Source organism: Eleutherodactylus coqui, chromosome 3 (assembly GCF_035609145.1).
Source record: "Eleutherodactylus coqui strain aEleCoq1 chromosome 3, aEleCoq1.hap1, whole genome shotgun sequence".
Classification (NCBI taxonomy): domain Eukaryota; kingdom Metazoa; phylum Chordata; class Amphibia; order Anura; family Eleutherodactylidae; genus Eleutherodactylus; species Eleutherodactylus coqui.
In genome coordinates this window covers 203,292,941-203,315,864 of record NC_089839.1, presented here as the reverse complement: position 1 = coordinate 203,315,864, position 22,924 = coordinate 203,292,941, and the positions used below count along the sequence as shown (strand labels likewise).

The 22,924-nt window shown below is 47.6% G+C and overlaps 1 protein-coding gene across 1 annotated transcript in view; it reads right to left on the bottom strand.

Moving 5' to 3' along the window:
* Positions 1-12,992: 12,992 nt before the first annotated feature.
* SH3BP1 (SH3 domain binding protein 1) overlaps positions 12,993-22,924 on the bottom strand; it is a 31,761-nt gene continuing 21,829 nt past the window's right edge. The window contains exons 11-18 of the mRNA XM_066596819.1: positions 20,444-20,555; positions 19,982-20,063; positions 19,818-19,898; positions 19,448-19,561; positions 19,260-19,357; positions 17,130-17,244; positions 14,719-14,813; positions 12,993-13,819 (exon numbers count right to left, since the gene is read on the bottom strand). Coding sequence (XP_066452916.1) covers positions 13,545-13,819; positions 14,719-14,813; positions 17,130-17,244; positions 19,260-19,357; positions 19,448-19,561; positions 19,818-19,898; positions 19,982-20,063; positions 20,444-20,555 — 972 coding nt within the window. The 3' untranslated portion in view covers positions 12,993-13,544. The remainder of the gene's footprint in view (positions 13,820-14,718; positions 14,814-17,129; positions 17,245-19,259; positions 19,358-19,447; positions 19,562-19,817; positions 19,899-19,981; positions 20,064-20,443; positions 20,556-22,924) is intronic.

Below are 22,924 nucleotides of genomic sequence, written 5' to 3'. Positions count from 1 at the left end.
GCTGGCGTGAGTTCGGCTGCATGTCCATGGGTGATGATTCGCTGGCGATATCACGCTGTCTAAAGCTTTCCATAGCGTTGCCATAGAAAGCACAGCGTCGGCATCCATGCGCGGAGAATCATAGCAATTCTCCGCTCACGGGATCTAAATTGCGGCATGCCATGATTTGCTGCAATTCTCAGCGGTGAGCCTATCTGTTAGATAGGCTCACCGCTGAGACCTGTCAGTGCTCACCCTCGTCCCCCGTGGCGGAATATCGCTAGCGATATTCCGTCACGGCCGTGAACAGGGAGCCTAAGGCCGTTTGCACATGGGCGGAAATCCCGCGGCGGGATGTCCCGTGGGATTTCCGCCACTAAAAGCCTGCATAGGAGTGCATTACAATACGCACTCCTATGCAGACGGCCGCGGTTTGGCCGCGCGAAATCTCGCACGGCAAACAAACCGCGGCGTGTTTTATTTTTGTGTGGGGCTCGCAGAGCCACGCACAGAAACGTCACTCACCCGGCCGCCGGCTCCGGTCTGCGCATGCGCCGGCTGCCCGGCAGCCGGCACATGAAAGAGCCGGGCGCGGGTGAGTACGCGCTTGTCTCTGCAGACGCTCGGGTCGGGTCCCGCGGCGAGAATTCTCGCCGCCGGATCCGACCCACTCGTCTGCAGGCGGCCTTATACTTTGATTGAACTGTAAGTTTCTACAAGTAAACAACCACTGCTGACCGTTCTCGGCTTTGCTATTTAACGTTCCCTGTGTGTGTGGACCATTTATTGCATCATCCGGATTCGCCACAGAGGAAGGAACGGTGGCGTCACCCATGACAACAGATCGCCAATGTAAACCGCATAGTGGGTTACCCTCGTAAAGGCCTACCCACAGTTACTGGGACTGGTCCCGTGCTAACCTCAGGGCTCTTTCCCATGAGCGTAGGCGTTTTTACATGCGTGCACCAGCACCGTAAATACACGTGATCGGGCACACAAATCTAATGTTTGTGCGCCCGTTCAGACGGTACGGGCCCGGCACATATACGCCAAGGCCACAATGCCATTGCCTCCCCTTCCCTCCCCCTCGCCGGCTCACCTCCTCTCTCCTTCCCTCCGGCTGCTTGCAATGGGAGTGGGCAGGATGGGGGCGGAACTAAGCACCTTCCCCCTTGTCTGCAGCCAGCAATGGGAGGGGCTGCACTAAGCTCCACCCCAATTAGACCCCTTCCATTGCAAACAGCCGGAGGGGAGGAGAGAAGGGGAAGGGAGTTTAGCAGTCACGCTGCTAAACTTTCTTCCACCTCCCTTCTCCGCCTATTATCATAGGCTCCCATAGGAGCCTATGCAGCAGCCGACGTATTCTAGCCGGAAAGATAGTTCCAGGACTATCTTTGCGGCCCGGCCTAAAAGCGCCCGGTGCTATATTGGCCCAGCTGAGCGCTTTTACGCCGCGGGAATACAGCCATGTGATCTGATGCATTGGAATCCAATGCATCAGATTGTAGCGTTTATCAGCCGACCGTGAAAACGGCAGCCAATATACGCTTGTGTGAAAGAGCCCACAGGGTGGGAGATGGTAGAGCCCCATAACAAGGCCCAAACTCTACTCCGCTGTCTCCTAGGCTGAGGGCCCGTTCCTCGGACGCTGCAACGGTGTGCTCTATGACATGGTGCTCGTCATGTTGGTAGAGACAGGGAGCTGCACCAAAATATTGCTACAGGGTAGGTGATGCCCCATTGTTAGGAATGTCTCCTTACCCGCTGGGTTTGGGGTGGACTTCAATATAACCAATGGGACTAGTCCTTCCCAGCAGAAACACCACCACACCATAACAGAACCTCCTCCAAACTTCACTGTTGGGACGATGCAGTCACATAGAAACCGCTCTACAAGCGACCGGCACACCCAAGTGTGGCTATTTGATCGGAAGATGGTGTACTGTGATTCAGCCGTCCACAACAACTACTTCCACTTACAGTCCGATACTCCGAGCACCATCGCAGGCGTCGTTGTGCATTCACTGCTGTGATGTTGTGTGCAGCCGCTCATCCATGGTAACCCTTCACATGCAGTTCCCTACGGATGGTTCTGGTGCTAATAGATGTTCCAGCGGCCTGTGAGACCTCCTGACAAGGGCAAATGATGTGTGTGATGCCCTCACAGCTGGTACAAGGCTTTGTTGTCCACGTTCTGTGAGTCTATGAGGTCTACCTGAACGTGGCTGCACCGCACACACCACATGGCTTTCATCTCCCAATAACATGGCCAACAGTGGACTTTGGAAGGTCCAAAAGCACTACGATGTCCTGTACTGATTGGTTGGTGACATCTCACCACCAGACCCCGTTGTCGGCTCTACACCTGGGGGCATCTGATGGTTTCTGTATTGGGATATGATGTGTGATTCTCTCCTTATACCTAATGCTCACACATCCAATTTGCATATCCTCTTCACCTGACAACACAGGATTGCTGGGGGTCTCAATACTTTTGTCAACATAGTGTATATGCTGTCCGCGTGCTGTCCATCTATTTCATGGACAGCACATGGACCCATTATAGGCAATTAAGCTATCAGGATGGGTGTTTTTTCAGAAGGACTGGTGGTCTGTGTGAAAAAAACCTCAGCATGTTTTATTACGGACCAGAATCAGACATGCAATGTCCTCTGCTTGCGGGAATCAGGCAACACAAGGACATGAATCCATGTGCTGTCCACTGTGAGTTGTGCCCAAGACTCGTATTCAGTCCCTAGGCTAGGGCTATACACCAACTTGGGCTGCCAAAGATGGCAGTGTAGCCCTGTGATCTCCTAATCTAATAGAAGCAGAAGCCGCAAAACGCAAGAAGTTCAGTGAAGCTGGATTTCTTGCAATCTGCTGGTCGCAGTCATGGCTACTTGTCAGTTGCAACGTGACTCGCATTCACTTCTATTACATTAGAACACTGTTGGGCTACGCTGCGACCTTCGGTCATGCAACCCTTCTTGTGACCAAATTCACTGTGTACACTTACTTACAAATTGTCTTTTTTTGTAGTCTCATCTAAACCAATGACTAACTACCATTAGAGCCTCCTGCTTTGATGTCACACAGAGGCTGTAGTGACTCATTGCCCTCATTGCTCATCTAAATCTGCATCATCTCTGGCCACTGCCAAGTAGCGCACTACCAATACCAGCCCATATAGCTTCTACCTTGATCCATGACCTGGGAGGGGCTTCTGTCTTGATCTATTACCTGCTATGGTCTTTGTTTTGATTGGTGATCTGGGAGGGCCTTCTGCTTTGATCTATGATTTGGATGGGTCTTCTGTGTTGATCTGTAGCCTAGGAGGGGCTGGTTTTGATCTGTGAACTGGGTGGGACTTCTGTCTTGATCTGTGACCTAGGTGGGTATTCTGTCTTCATCTGTGCCTGGATGGTGTCTCTTTTTTTTAAATCTGTGACTTGGGCTTTTATCAATAGGGTGCATATCTGTCATTTGACCTGAACAATTTTCCAGGAATTGCCAATGTCTTGAGACGATAATCTGGAAGCTCCAGTGTATGGGCCGCTTTATATATGTAGAGTAGAAGCAGAGATCAGATTTTTTTTTCTTTATTATACAAAACTGTCTCGGTGGTGGACATTATATCTACCAGTGAGCGTCAAGCATCACATCATCAATGACTTGGGAGAGTATTTTCTCCTCCAGCAGTGGAACTTATATAGGACTGATCAGAGAAGAGTGGAGCTTGTGTTTGGCGTATTACACTCCATATTACAGTATTGATAAGTGGTATTATTGTACCTTGACGCCACCAGGAAGCTAGGGGTTTGAGAGGGATAAGCTGCCTGCATCATCTCCTTTCCAGCAAACCTTCTGGGGGCTACACAGATGCGGACTTGCATGGCCTCAGGCTTTTGCTTCTTCCAGACCGTCCACCACTAATGCACATGACATTTCACTGTACAGTTTGTATTTAAAGTCTCTGTTCACACAGCATTTGAGACTTACATTTGATGTGCACCTTCAAAAATGTGTGTTACTCTGCAACAGTCTCATGCCTCCCACCCATCTAAATTCCACAGCAAAGTCCTATGGACTGTCCTGCCATCAGTAGAGGCATGCTATATGTCAGGATTCCCCCTGCCTCCAGTAACAGTGCCCAGCAGTGGCAATAACCATATTCACCACTCACACAGGACTTGCTTGACACTCTTGCTCTGAGTACAGTGTGTCCAAGATGGGAGAGAAGTCAAGTTATGCTCTGTACGGAGCACAGGTTAGTGTGTTAGTGATAAAGAGCACTATTAAGTCTATTACATGGGGAAATAGTGGGAGCAAGTGAGGCAACAAAAGGGCACTGCGGGCAAATTATTACTTTGTGGAGCCACAGAAGGGGCACTATTGTGGAGGTACTGAGAGGGGGCATTAGGGAAGGGGCAGGATGGGGTGAGTGTGCAGAGATGAGTCATGTTTGGAAGAAGCCATCAAGGCGCTCTGCGCCAGATAGAGAAGAAAAACAGATGATGCCAACTAGATGTCACCTGTAATCACTGGACTTAAAAGAAATCAGTCATCATCTTCTTGCAGTCTTCACTGAGACCAGCATAAGGTAGTGCCTGTAACACTGGGTGCAGTGATATGTCTGCTGTGTGTATCTTGCAGTGATTTTAGAAAAACGTGCATTTTGTTAGTAGCATCCACAAACAGATCTAGTTCTGCATACGCATGAGCTGCACACTAGCTACACCCAGCCTGCCTTCCAGCCAATGATTGGCTACTCTCTCACTATGCATAATAATAGGCAGATAGCTGTCCATTAGTGACTGGAGGATGGGTGGGTTGGTCTAGCGGCAGCTCTTTAAGTTGTCTTCTATGTGGGTGCTGCTATTGATAAAGTGTAAGTATTTCCAAACCTACTGAACAGATCCCCAAAGCAGACATATCGCTTCAATCAGTGTGACTACCTAGTGCTACCCTCAGAGATGGTGACAGTCTCTTTAACTGCATTATCATTGCTTAGAGCTATTAAATGGTGGCTTCATTGTATAGGGGTATACTAGAGAGAAGTCGCTGTATCTAAACCCACTGTGCTATAAAAGCTGGGGTTTTTTTGGCTGGTGGGGGACAGAGACAGATTAAAGTCCCATTTAAACGGGACAAATGTCGGGCAAGCGATGCCTGATACTCGTCCTCGCATGTACTCGATCCCATGCAGGCTGCACAGGAGCGAGTATTGTTGGCTCACAGTGGGGCAGCTGCAGAAGATTTCTTTCCTTGCTCTACCCCGCCCCTCTCCATTCACTTAAATAGCAGCCGTTCAATACTGAACGGCCCCTGTTTACACTGGACGATCAGCGTTCAGCTCATCTTTCATCATTAACCCCTTAGTGACAGCCCTATCGTAAAACTAAGTCCTGCTGTTGCAGGACATGTATGGAGGGAGGTAGCGCCGCTATCTCCCTCCATACAGCGCGGGCATCAGCTGTTTATTACAGCTGACACCCGCGGGCAATAGCTGCACTCGGCCGATCGCGGCTATTAACCCTTTAAATGCCCCGAACGCTGATCGGGGGAGCCGTGCAGGTGTCATGGCAGCCGGGGGCCTAATGAATGGCCCCAGGGCTGCCTTAGCAGACTGCCTATCAAGCCATCCACACAGGGTGGCTTGAAAGACTGCCTGTAAAAAAGCAGTATGACGTAATGCTATAGCATTACGTCATACTGCAGGAGCGATCAAAGCATCGCATGTTAAAGTCCCCCAGGGGGACTTCAAAGTAATGTAAAAAAAATAATCAATAAAGTTTTTTTAATTGTTAAAAAAAAAAAAAAGTTATAAAAGTTTAAATCACCCCCCTTTTGCCATATCTATTATTAAAAAATCTAAATCATAAAATAAAAAATATGTATTTGATATCGCCGCGTCCGTAAAAGTCCGATCTATCAAAGTAGTGCATTATTTTTCCTGCACGGTGAACGTCGTCTGAAAAAATAAATAAAGAACGCCAGAAATACACTTTTTTAGTTACCCTGTCTCTCAGAAAAAACACAATAAAAAGCGATCAAAAAGTCGTATGTATTCCAAATTGATACTATAGAAACTTCAGGACATCCCGCAAAAAATGAGCCCTTGCTCAACTACGTCGACAAAAAAATAAAAAAGGTATTGCGCGCACAAAACGACCGCAGAAAATAATTGAAAAAAATTAAATATCTTTAAAAAATAAAAGTACTACAGCGAAAAAAATACTATACAAGTTTGGTATCGTAGCAATCGTACTGACCCATAGAATAAAAATATCAGGTCGTTTTTGTTGCAATTTGTGTGCTGTAGAAACAGGACGCACCGAAAGATGGTGGAATGTCGTTTTTTTTCCATTTCTCTCCGCTAAGAATTTTTTAAAAATTTTTCAGTAAATTATATGGTACAATAAATAGTGCCATTGAAAAATACAACTCATCCCGCAAAAAACAAGCCCTCATACAGCGACGTCGATGGATAAATAAAGGAGCTACGATTTTTTAAAAGGGAGTAGGAAAAAACAAAAATGGAAAAAAGCAAAAAAGCTCCGTCACTAAGGGGTTAAGGCTGCATAAACGATGGATGATGAGCTGAATAATGATTGTTCAGTGTAAACAGCAGCCGTTCAGTACTGTGTTAAGTGAATGGAGAGGGGCATAGAAGTAAAATTCTCCTGCAGTCTCCCAGGCCCCCTGCTGGCCGCTCTGACAGAGAGCCAGCGATATTTGCTACTGTACACCACAGGAGTAAGTACATGCGAGGACGTGTATCGGGCAGCGTTTGCCCGACCTTCATCCCATGTAAATGGGCCTTAAATCACTTTCAATGCAGAGAAGTGCCAGTATACCAAGACGTTGTTGGCCCATTGTTGTTCATTTAACATCTTTAATTCTCTTTAGTTGTGAAAAAGAGGGTTCCCTATAGCAGTTCGTAGAAATTAAGAGATAAGTAAATTCGGAGTGCTACTTTCTGTTTGGAAATGTATGAGGAAGTGCAGCAGTGTGCAGCATTTGAAACATTACACTGAGAGAGAGTGAGGCTTGGAAAGTCTTCTCAGCCCGCGGTAATGATCAATTGTTTTTACTTTATTTTTTTTTGTGGCCTGGATTTTTTGGCTAGCCCTAAGGCACGTGCCTTATTTGCCTAATTGGTAATTTGGCACTGGTAGGGGAGGGAGCAAGACCCTAAGGAAGGGGAGCAATTCTGAGTCATGCTCCAAGTCTCCATGTCCATGAGTTCTATGTACTATCCTGTTGTGCCCCCCTACCATCTGCATTGTCTACGTGCCCATGCTTACATCAGCGAGAGACCCATAACTGCCGGAACAGGATGGAGAGGTGGTTGCTGGCCCAGCATGTACCTTGTCTCAGCTTCTGACTATCGGACACTGCTGCAAGCAGGACCATGACGGGCACGGCCCGGGGAAAAGGGTGTGCTTAGAATCAGCTGTGTCCCCACCTGCTCCACCTGGGCACGAAGGTGGATGGAGTCCAGTGAGGGGACACTAAGAGCAGGGCTTAATGTAAAAGACACATGGCCCAACAGGACTAGGCTTGTCCGCAGCTAGCAATGGGAGGGGCGGGGCTTAGCTTCAAGGGAAAGAGAGAGGGGGAGGGAGTTTAGCAGTCATGCTTCTAAACGCCCTGCCACCTCCCTTCTCCGGCTGCTGTCATTTGCTCCCATAGGAGTCTATGGCAGCATCCGTATTGCGGCCTGGAAAGATAGTTCCAGGACTATCTTTCCTGCCCGGCGCTATATTTGCCGGCCGGGCGCTTTTACGCCATGGGAATACACCTGTGTGATCTGATGCATTGGAATCCAATGCATCAGATCGTAGTGTATATCGGGCGGTCGTGAAAACGGTGACCGATATACGCTTGTGTGAATAAACCCCAAGGATGTATTCACATGGGTGTGTGTGATATCGGTTCGAGAAACCTAGGCCAATATCATGCTTGTAAAATTGCAATTCTGGATACAAGCACGATGCATTTTTGCTTTAAAAAATGCCTCATATCTATGTACTTGTGACCTTTTCTCACGCATGAAAATTGCAAGTGCTTCCACTAGATTTCAGTGGTAAAATTCGAAGCACACTCACGTACAAATCGCATGGCATGTGAGTGCAATTTTATTTATTTTTAAAGATCCCATAGGAAATAATGGGCGATTCCTTACGAGGAATTGCCCAAAAATAGGCCGTTGAAAAATCGCTCTCTCTCTCGTAGCATCACTACCAGCGAAAACAAAAAGAAATGTTTGGTACGATGTTAGCCAGTAGAGCAAAGTGTGATTTTTCTCAGTAAGGCCAAATGCCTACGAACGGATTTGTACCGCGGTTCCCGCAGTTATTAGGTTCTATTGAACCCAATAGCTTTTCTTCCAGCCAATGCTGACATGCGGAATTTTACCGCAGATTTACGTGAGCGGTAAAAAAACGCAGCATATTCTATTTTCCATGGATTTACGCCATGGTAGGTCTCCATTAATATAGTATTAATGGAGACCGCAGAAAAAAACGTGCGTTTTTCCGTGATCAACAGCGGGCGCGTTTTGTTTACCACAGAGGTACTCTTGCGGCGTAAATGCTTGGGCTATCCCGCCACGGTCGAGGGCATGAGCCCTTAGAGTAATCGTGTAGTTCTGATACATTTTAATGGCCAACAAAAATACATGATGTTACAGCAAGCTTTTGGATCTTCTATGGGAAAGCCTGATGAAGGGTCCATAGAAGATCTGAAAGCTCGCTATAACATCATGTATTTTTGTTAGCCTTTAAAATGTATCATATCGACCAAAAAAGTCGCCTAAGCCACTTCATCATGGCTATGTGCCACATCATCTCTCAACACTGGAGACGGAGGGGAGCGATCCCGAGGATGACCTGGGTAGAACAGTCGACTACATCAAGTACATGGAGGACCTCCGAAGACTCGAAGCTGTGTCAAACCTACTAGTAGCCGATCCCCAAGATATCTGGGTGACCTGGGTTGACTTTAGAGGTTCCCCATAATTTCTTTAATGGCTTGCCGACGGTTCATTGTAGGCGAAGAATTACATGTGTAGGTGCCTGGCCTTTTCCCTGGTCGTTCTCCCAGTCCTTCCTTTTCCACCAAATATATATGTCTTGCGGAGTTAGGAAATAGCCAACCTCCCCACCCCCTTTCCTTTCCCCTCTCTCCCCCACCCCCTTTCCTTTCCCCTCTTTCCTCCATTTTCTCTCTCCTCCCCTTTTCTATCTACTGCTGTTTTTTTTAAACCTTGTCCTTTAATGTTATCCACAAAACTGTTTGCAATGCACATCATCCGGTTTCACGGGTGCAATGGAAATCCCTGCCGCGGTGTTTGTCGGAGGACGGGTGGTGCGGGCGCCCTCCTTCATAGCCTATGAGCTGATATTAGTAGCCAACCATTAGCGGAACCTCATGATCGAGGTATTTGTAGATATGGGGCCCTATGGGCCCTGGGGCTTACATATTGACCCCATGGTCGGGATGGTAATACCCCATCTTCCAAACTATCCTTGAATTTTTCCAACCTGAATGGATAGGGGGGCCCTCGCCCGCACCTGCCTGGGGCTGGCACCGCGCTTTAAGCATAGGGATCGTTGCCCCGCATGTTCAAACATATTTACCATTCAATTTAATGTTGTAATGCTGACTTGAAAACCAATAAACATATTTTGAAAGAAAATGTATCATATCTACAAGGTTACTTGTTTTTTCTTACTGAGAACAATCACACTTTGCAAGCGGAAAATCGCTCATCTGAATAAACACATTTAAATCAATGTTGACACGCACAAATTCCATCCATATTGTTATCAGACGGAACTCACACGTGAAACTCGCCAGTGTGAATACACCCTAATAGTGATTACAGTGCAGTTACCTCCAGTGATCACAAGTGAGGTTTCCTCTGATTGATGTCCATTTTCTTGGGCCAAGAAAATGTTTTCCAGCAACAACTAGTCTCTGTATACTCTCCCTATCCTTCTACTCCCATCAGCCTTCTCAGTGCCCCATACACAGTACCGTGCTCCATAAAGTAATTGTGCCCCACCTGGTAATAATTTCTCCATTGTTCCCACCACAGAATATTGCCTCTTTATGCCTCACAACTATAGTGTCCTTCTTAGTGACCCTGCAGTGTGATAATCAACCTTTGTGCCCACAAAGTGATCCAGCCTCCTTAATGCGCCACAGGTATATTGGCCACTTTGTGTCCTCCACAAAGTAGTAGTGCATCCTTTGTAACCCCTTGAAGGTAATAGTGCCCAAGTGCCTCCGTTGTGCCCCCCCCCTCAAGGTAACATCACTCTCTCTATGTCTCCAATAAAGTAAAGGTACCTCCATCGTGCCGTTTACAAGGCGACAGTGCACCCTTTCAGTCTTAAAAAAATAATGCCCTTTGTGCCCCCACAAATAGTGCCCCCTTACTGCCTTTTTATGCCCTCATAGTGTCCCTCTTAGTACTCCTTCACACTGGCGATCGTGAGATCACCATGAGAAAATCCCAGCAAAATTGCGACCTTTCTGACGCAATTTTTGAGCGTCAGCACTGCTTTTTCTCACAGAAACATCACTGCTACTTGCGATTTTGCCGCAATTTCTTTAACACAAACGTCAATAGGACTTTCTATTGTGAGAAACGCATCGTGCTTTGCGATGCAATAAAAAGGAGGCTCCATAGGGAAACATGGGAGATTAAAAAAAAAAAAAATGCAAGACAATAGAACATGCCGGGATTTTTTCTTGCAACATCACATGAGTGAAAACATTGCGAATTTCAAGGAAACCATTGGTTTCATAATTCTGCGTTTTCACACTCTCGCATTGCACGAAAATATCGTGGTTTTATCACCAGTGTGAAGGCGCCCTTTCTTTACAGAAATTAATAAAAGGTCATTTGTTTCTTCCCTGTACACACAAACTGAGGGCTTGTTCACACTAGATAGAACTAGCGTTAGTGATTTCCATTTCTCTGTTCCATTTTTGGAACAGAGAAATGGAAATAAAATGGGATTTAAGGTTTCCGTTTTTTGCCCATTGTTTTTTTTTTTTTTAAAAAGCCATGGAAATCAAACGTTTAATCCCATTTTATTTTCATTTCCCTGTTCTAAAAACGGAACAAAGGAACAAAAATCACTGATGCTAGTGTGAACAAGCCCTTATACTACCTCCTCCCCCATCAGCCCCCACACTCAGGCACAGCTTCAGAAGGAGTGCTGCACTATCAATTTAATCAATAGCAACTTTACTGATTCGGCAAAGTTGCTATTAAATACGTTTTTAGTACTACTTCTGAAGCTGTGCCTGATGTGGGGGTTGATGGGGGTGGTAGTAACACTCTGTGTGTGTGCAGGAAGGCAAACAGCTTTCTGAATCCTTAAAGCCTCCGCAGAGCGCACTGTACCGTACACTAGTCACTGTCTTGTATCGTCATTTGATCTCTTCTGTCTGCTCCACTCCAGCACCGTAAGATATCTTCGTTCATTCTCTCTTGTCTGCCACACTGGAGTGGAACAGGCAGCAGAAATAAGAATATTATCCATAAACACTGGTCATTGATTGGTAGCTGCTGCAGTGATATTCCAGAACTTGCTCAACCCCCTCTGTTGGCTTATAAAAAAGGGGCCGTAATAAGCGCGATAGGCTTGTTAGACCATTAGTAGTCCCTAGTGGTGGATGGATACCACGTACATTGTCTTTAAGCAAGAGGGGTAACTTCCCCGGCTTATCCTGCTCTTGTTGCAGTAACATGTTGAAAAGGGATCAGTTTAACCATCCAACAGCTGGCAAGAGATACTTCCTTAGAGAAAGGTTTACTTGCTCCACCTCTTTCGCCATCTATTTAATTACTTGCTATGTGGGTGAAACGACCATGGAGTTCCGTACCCGTATAACGAACCACAAAAGCATAATCCGCACGAACAAAGTAGACCTACCTATACCGAAACACTTCAGTGAACATCGTCATGCTGGTTATCGACTGGGTAGCCCCATTACCGAGAGGTGGGAATCGGATAGGTCTTTTGAAACCCCCCCTAAGATCCCCTAAGCTGACCTTGCAGGCAATATTGGCCTTTACTTTCAGTGGTTCTTCAATGATGACGTCTTGTAATGTCAAAATTCGGCAGCATTTATCACCTGTGTGAAGATACCTTGAAGGTTTATATTACTCCTTTAACTGAGGACCCCCAAGGTGGACATTTATTAGTCTCTTAACGTCTGCTCATCTTGAGGAAGATATTTTAGGTCATATTTTAATCATTAAAGGGGTTGTTCAGTTGTAAACTATTGGTGGCATATCCTCAGGACAAGTTATCAGTAGTAGATTAGTACGGGCTCCGCTGCCCAGGTCCACTGACAATCAGCTGTTTGCTTCTAGAAGTCGTCCGTTCAGTGCACAAGCATGCTTGCCTGGCAGACAGCTCCGTTTTTACTGTTGTGGCCAGGGTTGGTATTGCAGGTCAAGTTCCTATTCATTTGAAAGGGAAGTTGACCTGCAATACCAAACCTGACCTCTACAATAAAAACAGAGGTTTTTGCTTCCTGCAGAATTCAGTATAACACACGAGTGCACCAGCCCGGTGAACAGCTAACCAGCAGGGGGCCCAGGCAACAGACCCTTGCCAATCTACCATTGATGATTTATCTTGAGGCTAGGCCAACAATAATTTACAACCGCTTTAACATTCAGTCTATCCCTAAAAATCAAGTGCAGCTAGAATTTTTTTTTTAAAGTGTATCATATGTTGAGCTATGGAGGTGATGAGAGCGCAGTTTTTTTATTTGTGGCACGTTTGCGATATTTGGGGTATAGATGGCCACCAGTGCACTAATCATATCAGCCGATAGAAAGCAATACGGCAAGTGGCCAATTATGTCTTCTCTATCTGAATCCATCAGACTTCTACCTAACTTATGTTGCCCGCTGTGGAAATTTCCTTTCAAGTTCTCATATCAATACTCTAGAGGGAATAAACTCTTAGAATAGCCAGAATCAATTAACCATTTAATAGCCATAGGAACCAGTCCCATGTTTTATATAGAAACATCTTATCTGTCCAGGAAGTTCCCTGGATCATATATCACATTCTGTATTATGTGCCTAACATTCTGCATTTCCATTGCAAGTCTCTTAGGGCCCTGTTACATGGAACAATCATGGAACAATCGACTGGTCGTCCCAATGATAATCTTTCTTATGCTGTTACACGGGAAGATCATCTCTAGTGAATGGAGTGTGAGCGGGTCGGGGATTGTTGCAGCCCATCCACCTCCATTCACAGTAAACAGGCAGTTATTCAGAAGTAAACGACTGCTTGTTTACACGAGCCAATCCAGAAAATGCAGAAACTGAACGATAAACAAGAAGCGAATGGATTCTCGTTTGTCATCCAGTCAGAGCATTTACACTGAATGATAATTGTTCAGATTCCTGCTGGATGAGGGAATCTGAATGATTTATTGGCCCGTGTAAAAGGGCCCTTTACACGCAGCTCGGCTCAGCCTGGGTAATATATACATTGTAGTTGGAGAACTCCCCTTTAGTCTTCTGTAGACTGAATGCGGTTGCGGGGCACCGGCTTCGGAGCGCTTCTCTTAGAGGGATCAGTGTCTCCAGCCTCCGGTTTCATATTAGGGCTCTTGGGGGGCTGTGGGGGATGAGGCGGGGGCATGTTTGGTACTCTAAGGCTGCCACCAGTAGTCCTCCTAGGAAAGGGTCGGGGGCTTGGGACTTCATCAGAGGCCTCATTACCGGTGGATCCTCGAGGCTGCACAGGCGGAGGGACACTTGGACGCTGAGGAGCCTGCCGCTTCACTGCAAGAGAAAATATGTTTTCATGAGAAAAAAAATGGATCTGGACATATAAAAGAAAAACTAAACACATACATACACACACAATAATATTATATATATATATATATATATATATATATTTTTTTATTTTTTTTTACACACACACACACAGAAGAGTGTGCGTGTATACAGAGTGCAGGTACTGGACAGAAGGCCATCAGATCTTTTATTGATTTATTGTACTCTCTTATATAAGGCATAGACAGATTGTCATCTCTTACATCAGTCCCTGTCCAAATAGAAGCAAGTTGATGTCAGCAACTCCAGTTTCCACTTTTATTAGATCCACATGGTACAAATAAAGTACATTGCACTTCATTTGTGCCATATGGATCTAATAAAAGTGAATACTGGATGTTGACATCTTTGCTTCTTTTTGGATATGGATCGTGGCACTGAGGTGAACAGACTTGGTGGGATTGGCTGCTGTGTCGCCATTTCTACTGTTAATGGACTATTAGCACTGTTCTCATTTTCAAGATATCTTCCATCAGTCTCTGTGGGGGCTCACAGTCTAAATTCACTTATTAGTATGTTTTTATTTGGATTTTGCAAGGAAACACAAAAAACCACACACACTGAGGGAACATATAAACTGCATGCAGATGTTGTTCTTGGTCGGATTAAAAGGGATTGTCGTACAATAGGTTTTACCCATCTTGGAGACACACCAGCTGCGGATCAGTTCTGAAGTGAATGGCAGTGGGTGGCCATGTATGAGCACCACAGCTCCATTGACTTCAATAGGACTGCAGGACAACCCCTCTAAAGCCAGGACTTCAGCATTTCAGGAAAAAAGGGCTAACTACTGAGGCAGCGGGCTATGAAGACAAGCTGCAAGAAGGAAATTGTGCTCTCACCTTTACGAGCCGTGGTTGGACTGTAATCTGCTTGACTGGAATTGCTGACCCCCTCAATAAGAGGCGATGCCTTCACAGGAACCAAATCAGGATCTCTGGAATACAGTGAACAACTTAAAAAAAATTAAAATAGACAAATCGCCAGGTCCCAATCACATACAGCCTTGGGTTGTAAGGCAATTAAATAATGTAATAGATAGACCCTTGTTTCTTATATTTAAGGACTCTATAGTGACAGGCTCTGTTCCACTGGTTTGGCGTGTAGCCAATGTACTGCCAATATTTAAAAAGGGAATGAAAAGTGAACCTGGGAACTACAGGCCAGTAAGTCTTTTGTGGGTAAAATGTTTCAAGGGTTTCTAAGAGATGCTATCCTGGAGGACCTCAAGGAAAATAGCTGTATAACTCCGTATCAGCATGGGTTAATGAGAAATCGCTCCTGTCAAACCAACCTGATCAGCTTCTGTGAGGAAGTACTAGACTGGAGCGGGGAGAGTCATCGGATCTTGTTTATCTGGACTTTTCCAAAGCATTTGGTACCGTGCCGCATAAAGGCTTGGTATATAAAATAAAAATACTTGGTCTGGGCGAGAATGTGTGTAAGTAGGCAAGTAACTGGCTCATCGATATAAAGCAGAGGATGGTTATAAATGGTACATACTCTGATTGGGTCACCGGTACTAGTCGGGAACCACAGGGGGCAGTGTTGGAGCAGTCACTGTTACTAGTGGGGTACCATAGGTGGCAATATTGGAGGGATTACCGTTACTAGTAGTGTACCACAGGGGTCTGTTTTGTACCCCATTCTTTTTAATGAATTAATGACCTGGTAGAAGGATGGCACAGTAACATATCAATATTTGCAGGATACAAAAGCTATGTAAAGAAATTAACACAAGAGAGGACACAATGCGGTTGTAAGAGGATCTGGATAAGTTGGGGGCTTGGGCAGAAAAGTGACATGGAAAAGGACTTGGGGATTTTAGTTACCTGTAAGTTTAAGTGGAGCAACCAGTGTCAGGCAGCTGCTGTCAAGGCAAATAGAATAATGGGGTGCATCAAAAGAGGTCTCTGGGCACATAATGAGAGCATTGTTCTTCCCCTTTACAAGTCACTGGTCAGACCACACATGGAATATTGTGGACAGTTTGGGGCACCGGTACTCAAGGACGACATATCAGAGCTTGAGCGGGTACAAAGGCGGGCAACTAAAATAATAAACGGAATGTGCGGACTACAATACCCAGAGAGGTTATAAAAGTTGGGGTTATTTAGTTTAGCAAAAACACGGCTGAGGGGCGACCTAATAACTATGTATGAATATATCAGGGGACAATACAGAGATCTCTTCCATCATCTGTTTATACCCAGGACTGTGAGGGTAACATTGGGTCGCTTTTTTACGTCTAGAGGAAAGAAGGTTTCTACACTGACATAGAAGGGGATTCTTTACTGTAAGAGCAGTGAGGCTATGGAACTCTCTGCCTGCGGATGTGGTGATGGTGACCTCACTAAAAAGAGTATAAGAGCGGCCTGAACGTCTTTCTTGAGTGATACAATATTATAAATCACGAATGACTTCAGAAGGGTCGTCATCCAGGAGGTTATTCCGATTGCTAGATTAGAGTAAGGAAGGAATTTTCTTTCCTTAAATTGGCTTCTACCTCATTGCTTCCCCCCCCCCTTCCTCTGGATCAACATGGGGGGGGGTAATAGGCTGAACTGGTTGGATATATGTCTTTTTTCGGCCTAACATACTATGTACCTGTCAATAGTGAGCCGTCAGGGATGAGAGGGTGCACGCAGCATTGTGAAACACCACAGTGGGGTGGTACGTGCCAGTCAGGACCATCTCCAGATTTATAGCCTGTGCAGGGCTGGTAATGAAGGGTATGTACCCAGTGCCAAAGGTAAAGTCCCCTGGTGTAAGCACCAAGTCATGACTGACTCCTAGGGGGACATCACATCATGACATTTTCTTGGCAGACTGTTTTTGCAGGGTGGTTTGCCATTGCCTTCCCCAGTTAGGTGTTACTTCCCACCCAGCAAGCTTGGTACTCATTTTACCAACCTCGGAAGGATGGAAGGCTGAGTCAAACACCTGAACCACTTGGCGATTCAACGCGCAACCTTCAGGTCGTGAGCGAGAGCTTAGGACTGCATTTCTGCTACCTTAACACTCTGCGGCTCATCCAAGGCGCCAGACCCCTGCCTAATTCCATGGTAGTGAGGAGTTTAGGCGAAGACTTTTCTGTCATGGAGAAACCCGAAAGCACCACAAAGACCAAGGTCCAGTGTCATACCATGTGTAACGGGGAGTATAATAACCCCATACATCTCCTGCTAGGTCACCAGCCCCTAGTACCGCTTGGTCAGTGCAGGCACACAGCATAGGACATTTAGGAACTCACCTGCCAGATATGGTTGGAGGTGGGGAGCTCGGTGCAGGGACAGATTCAGGTTTTGCAGTCACATCACTCAGTACTGGAGCCGTCACAGAGTCTTCTGGAACCCCGAAATCTACATCTACAAAATGTGATCAGAATGATAAAAGGCTTCTGGGAAAACAACAAATGGTTCTCAGTTCTGGACTTCTATATCCTGCACCAGTATCGGCACTCCAGATATACCGATATAGGCTGCTGCAGACAAGCCTACTTTTAATCCATATTTGGTTTGCATTTTACAAAACCATAATATGGAACACATGAAAATCTACGTATCCATTTACACGCGTGTATTTGTCACAGCTGTGCCTTTATAACTCTGCATGTGCTACTTTTGATCGTTTTTGATAAACAATACTCCCATTATAATCTATTAACATACGGATGTGTCAGCGTTTGCTTTCATTGGCATTAAATGGCTCGGATTAAGGCGGTAGAAAAATATATCCAATGAATGGAAATATGGAGGCAAATACTAATGATGTACAGTTGCAATTTCATCTGTATTACGGATGTGTTACAATACGCTCATCTGAAGTGGTCATAAAAGCAACCACTTAAAGATCCAACACACCAGAGATAGCTACAGGACGAGTGCTTCACCATATCGGGGTAAGCGTGATATTAGCAACCTGTGTCATCGGACTCACGGGGGATAAAAGGGTTATGTAACCACCTATTCATTTATTTTCATTTATTGGACATTCCGCATTTTTCTACTTATTGTCAGCTTTTATTTGATCCAGATTATCAGTTTTTTGCACTCTACTGACTTTATCCTGGAAGACATGAACTGAAGCCTCTCTCCGTTTCTCTATGGAGCCGCCCGACTAGAACACTATTAGATTAACGTTGATGAAATCTGATGACATCCAATTTAATGCTTGTGGCTACTGGCCCATCGCCTGAAATCCACTGCTAGAGTAAACAGATGAGATAAACTAGAGTTTTAGGCACACACATATCGGAAATCTGCATCATAAAAATCTGCTATAAATTTCAATGAAAACAGCAGCAAATTAAAGCCTGGATTCGCATTACTGCAGCTGAAGTTCTGCATACAGATTACCCTTATTCAGTGCGGCTAATCCACGTGTGGAAAATCTGAAGCAGATTCAACACGTAATCCACATTAAGAAGATGGCCAATGCGATCTTCAGATTACCTAATCCCCACAGTGCATTGGTAATGTTAGACTATGAATGCATTATAGCTGCTCTCTGATTGGCCAGAGCTGCTCCTGTGATCAGTGCTGGCCAAATCGGGGAAGAGTGCACAGTTTGCATTAACTAGCTAGAAAACTGCTGCAGTCATCTCAAAAAGTCAAAAACAGAGCCCAGAAGTGGCAGATCAGAAGGACGTCAGAAAAGAACAACTGCAAATTATATCAAAACTATCATCTCTCCATCATGACGCAAAGGATTCTGTATACTTCTATAAAGGAAGATGTCTGCATTTCGTTCTAATTCTGGAAGACCCCTTTAAGGGTCATCAATCTAGAAGACCAGAGAACGTGATTAAAAAAAATAAAAATAAGAATAACCATAGATGTTTGGTTACATCTGCTGCTCCTGGCGTGCCCGACAGTCTTTGTTTCCTTAGCTGCAGTTATACGCACTATATATCCACATAAACGCTGTGGCCAATCTCTGGCCTTGGGTGATGCTGGCATGTAGAGCAGGAGACCGCTGAGGCAGGTGACTAGCTACAGACGTCGCATGGATGTGAGTGAGGTCATCGCTGCAGCAAATTAAACAAAGACCACCCAAGGTGTGTTGGAGGGGCAGGGTGATTTTTTTTTAAAATGCTGCTCCCTACTTTAATAAAAAGGATTTGGAAATCCTAGACAACATTCTTAATACAGTGACCACTGCAACTCCTGGAAAACTTTAAAGTTGGCTATAACCAGTAGACCATTTTCAGGATCTGCCAACCCTAATATAAGTTAGCCAAGAACCCAACAATGTTATATTTCCACGTGTCTGGCAGCCACTTACCACCTTGTCCCTCAAGCAGCAGACATGCACTCTCAGACATAGTGGACCAGCAACAAAGCTACTGCATGCATGCAAACAGCTATTAAATCCATCTTACCTCCAGGAAAAACATCAGTGGCACAACTTATCAGTCCTTCAACCACATTCACTACAAGGATAGGGGAGGCAGACGCAATGTCGATAACGGATGTGTCCCTGCAAAGAAGGAAGGAGCAGATGATGCAAGGCAGAAGGTCATCTCGTGGCTCCACGTGACTTCTAGACAGATGCAGATATTACTCTTACCCCTCACTCTGGGCCCACAACAGGTTGGGACCCAGCACAATTGCTATGTTACTAGGCGTCATTTTGTTCACCTCCTGTTGTTCTGCCAACTTTGCCAGAAACTTAATTAAATATCTGTAATGAAAGAAAAAATATATTAAAGTGACCGTCAGAGAGACTGGAGGGGTCCATGGGATCCATCACAGGGAAGAAGGAAGAGTAGTTTATAGGTCCTGGCCAGCTTACAGCCAATACTCCTATTAAGTGCTGTGGACATGATATATGCTCCCCACAATATCTGCTTGTGTTCAGGTTGCAGGCTGATGTTGTGGTGTGTATCATCAGGGTTATCACTGTCGCCTCCTCACAGCCAATACAACTTGTACCGTACCTGAGGTTGTTGTAGTTTTCAGCGGGAAGTTTCTGGAGAACCTCCCTATAACTCTCCTGGCGTTTTTCTGCCTCTTTAATGCTGGAAGACAATGCAGAGATGATACAATAGAGTTCTTCCAGGGGAATCTCACATACAGTCAGCTGTGTTATGGTTTCTGCTACCTGGCAGCTTTCATCCAGTCACTGTAGAGTTCCGATGTCATCAACGGCTCTGGAAGCTCCCGAAGATATGATTTTAATGCACCTACAGGAAGATTTGTAGCAAAGGGTTATGGGAAGAATGGTGATGCACATGGTGATAGCAAGTTTGATGTGTGGTCAAGAGAGGAAACCGACTAGAATAACGTTCTTGGAATATTAGCAATAGAGGGATTAGAAGAAGAATTTCCACAACTTTTTTTCTTGCATTGGGTAATCGTCACTGTGATATCTGTGGGGTCAAAGTCTGTTATCAGATCTGTTGCGATTTCAAGAGGAGATCTGTAATCTGACCCTCTGACTACAACAATCTCAAATAAACCATGGGAAGAATATGTGGACATTAAACATCAGGACAGAAGCCCTTTGCTCCAAACTAGAAGCAAATACTAAAAAGGAACTTTTGAGGAGTAGGAAATTACTCACCTGCAACTGCATGAAGTTCGGACATGAATTCACTCAGATCGCTGGCACCTGCAGCAAGACGAGCCTTCAGTTTCTTCAGGACGGATGCTCCTGCAGCCAATCGGAAGAGACCCTGGTGTAGAAGAATCCCTCGAAACATTGAGGCCTTGTATCTGCTAAAACTCTCTACTCCCTGCTCCTCCGGCGTTTATATTGCTCTTTTCCTATGGACTCTGCTTATTCTTCTCCCACATTCACCTTGCTCCTCCCACATTTATACTGCTACTGTTTTTTCTGCATTTATGCAGGATTTTCCCCTGCTCTTCCCACTCACACTAATACTGTCCTCCCTCCCCTCCCGCAATCGCCCCCGTTCTTGCTCTTCCTCCTGCTCCTCCTCCCGCAATCGCCCCCGCTCTTGCTGCTCCTCCTCCTGCTCCTCCCCCTCCCGCAGTCGCCCAGCTCTTGCTCCCTCCTCCTCCCCTCCCGCGAATCGCCCAGCTCTTGCTCCCTCCTCCTCCCCTCCCGCGAATCGCCCAGCTCTTGCTCCCTCCTCCTCCCCTCCCGCGAATCGCCCAGCTCTTGCTCCCTCCTCCTCCCGCGATTCGCCCAGCTCTTGCTCCCTCCTCCTCCCCTCCCGCGATTCGCCCCGCTCTTGCTCCCTCCCCCTCCCCTCCCGCGAATCGCCCCGCTCTTGCTCCCTCCCCCTCCCCTCCCGCTAATCGCCCCGCTCTTCCTTCCCCCTCCCCTCCCGCTAATCGCCCCGCTCTTCCTTCCCCCTCCCCTCCCGCTAATCGCCCCGCTCTTCCTTCCCCCTCCCCTCCCGCTAATCGCCCCGCTCTTCCTTCCCCCTCCCCTCCCGCTAATCGCCCCGCTCTTCCTTCCCCCTCCCCTCCCGCTAATCGCCCCGCTCTTCCTTCCCCCTCCCCTCCCGCTAATCGCCCCGCTCTTCCTTCCCCCTCCCCTCCCGCTAATCGCCCCGCTCTTCCTTCCCCCTCCCCTCCCGCTAATCGCCCCGCTCTTCCTTCCCCCTCCCCTCCCGCTAATCGCCCCGCTCTTCCTTCCCCCTCCCCTCCCGCTAATCGCCCCGCTCTTCCTTCCCCCTCCCCTCCCGCTAATCGCCCCGCTCTTCCTTCCCCCTCCCCTCCCGCTAATCGCCCCGCTCTTCCTTCCCCCTCCCCTCCCGCTAATCGCCCCGCTCTTCCTTCCCCCTCCCCTCCCGCTAATCGCCCCGCTCTTCCTTCCCCCTCCCCTCCCGCTAATCGCCCCGCTCTTCCTTCCCCCTCCCCTCCCGCTAATCGCCCCGCTCTTCCTTCCCCCTCCCCTCCCGCTAATCGCCCCGCTCTTCCTTCCCCCTCCCCTCCCGCTAATCGCCCCGCTCTTCCTTCCCCCTCCCCTCCCGCTAATCGCCCCGCTCTTCCTTCCCCCTCCCCTCCCGCAAATCGCCCCGCTCTTCCTTCCCCCTCCCCTCCCGCAAATCGCCCCGCTCTTCCTTCCCCCTCCCCTCCCGCAAATCGCCCCGCTCTTCCTTCCCCCTCCCCTCCCGCTAATCGCCCCGCTCTTCCTTCCCCCTCCCCTCCCGCTAATCGCCCCGCTCTTCCTTCCCCCTCCCCTCCCGCTAATCGCCCCGCTCTTCCTTCCCCCTCCCCTCCCGCTAATCGCCCCGCTCTTCCTTCCCCCTCCCCTCCCGCAAATCGCCCCGCTCTTCCTTCCCCCTCCCCTCCCGCAAATCGCCCCGCTCTTCCTTCCCCCTCCCCTCCCGCAAATCGCCCCGCTCTTCCTTCCCCCTCCCCTCCCGCAAATCGCCCCGCTCTTCCTTCCCCCTCCCCTCCCGCAAATCGCCCCGCTCTTCCTTCCCCCTCCCCTCCCGCAAATCGCCCCGCTCTTCCTTCCCCCTCCCCTCCCGCAAATCGCCCCGCTCTTCCTTCCCCCTCCCCTCCCGCAAATCGCCCCGCTCTTCCTTCCCCCTCCCCTCCCGCAAATCGCCCCGCTCTTCCTTCCCCCTCCCCTCCCGCAAATCGCCCCGCTCTTCCTTCCCCCTCCCCTCCCGCAAATCGCCCCGCTCTTCCTTCCCCCTCCCCTCCCGCAAATCGCCCCGCTCTTCCTTCCCCCTCCCCTCCCGCAAATCGCCCCGCTCTTCCTTCCCCCTCCCCTCCCGCAAATCGCCCCGCTCTTCCTTCCCCCTCCCCTCCCGCAAATCGCCCCGCTCTTCCTTCCCCCTCCCCTCCCGCAAATCGCCCCGCTCTTCCTTCCCCCTCCCCTCCCGCAAATCGCCCCGCTCTTCCTTCCCCCTCCCCTCCCGCAAATCGCCCCGCTCTTCCTTCCCCCTCCCCTCCCGCAAATCGCCCCAGCTCTTCCTTCCCCCTCCCCTCCCGCAAATCGCCCCGCTCTTCCTTCCCCCTCCCCTCCCGCAAATCGCCCCGCTCTTCCTTCCCCCTCCCCTCCCGCAAATCGCCCCGCTCTTCCTTCCCCCTCCCCTCCCGCAAATCGCCCCGCTCTTCC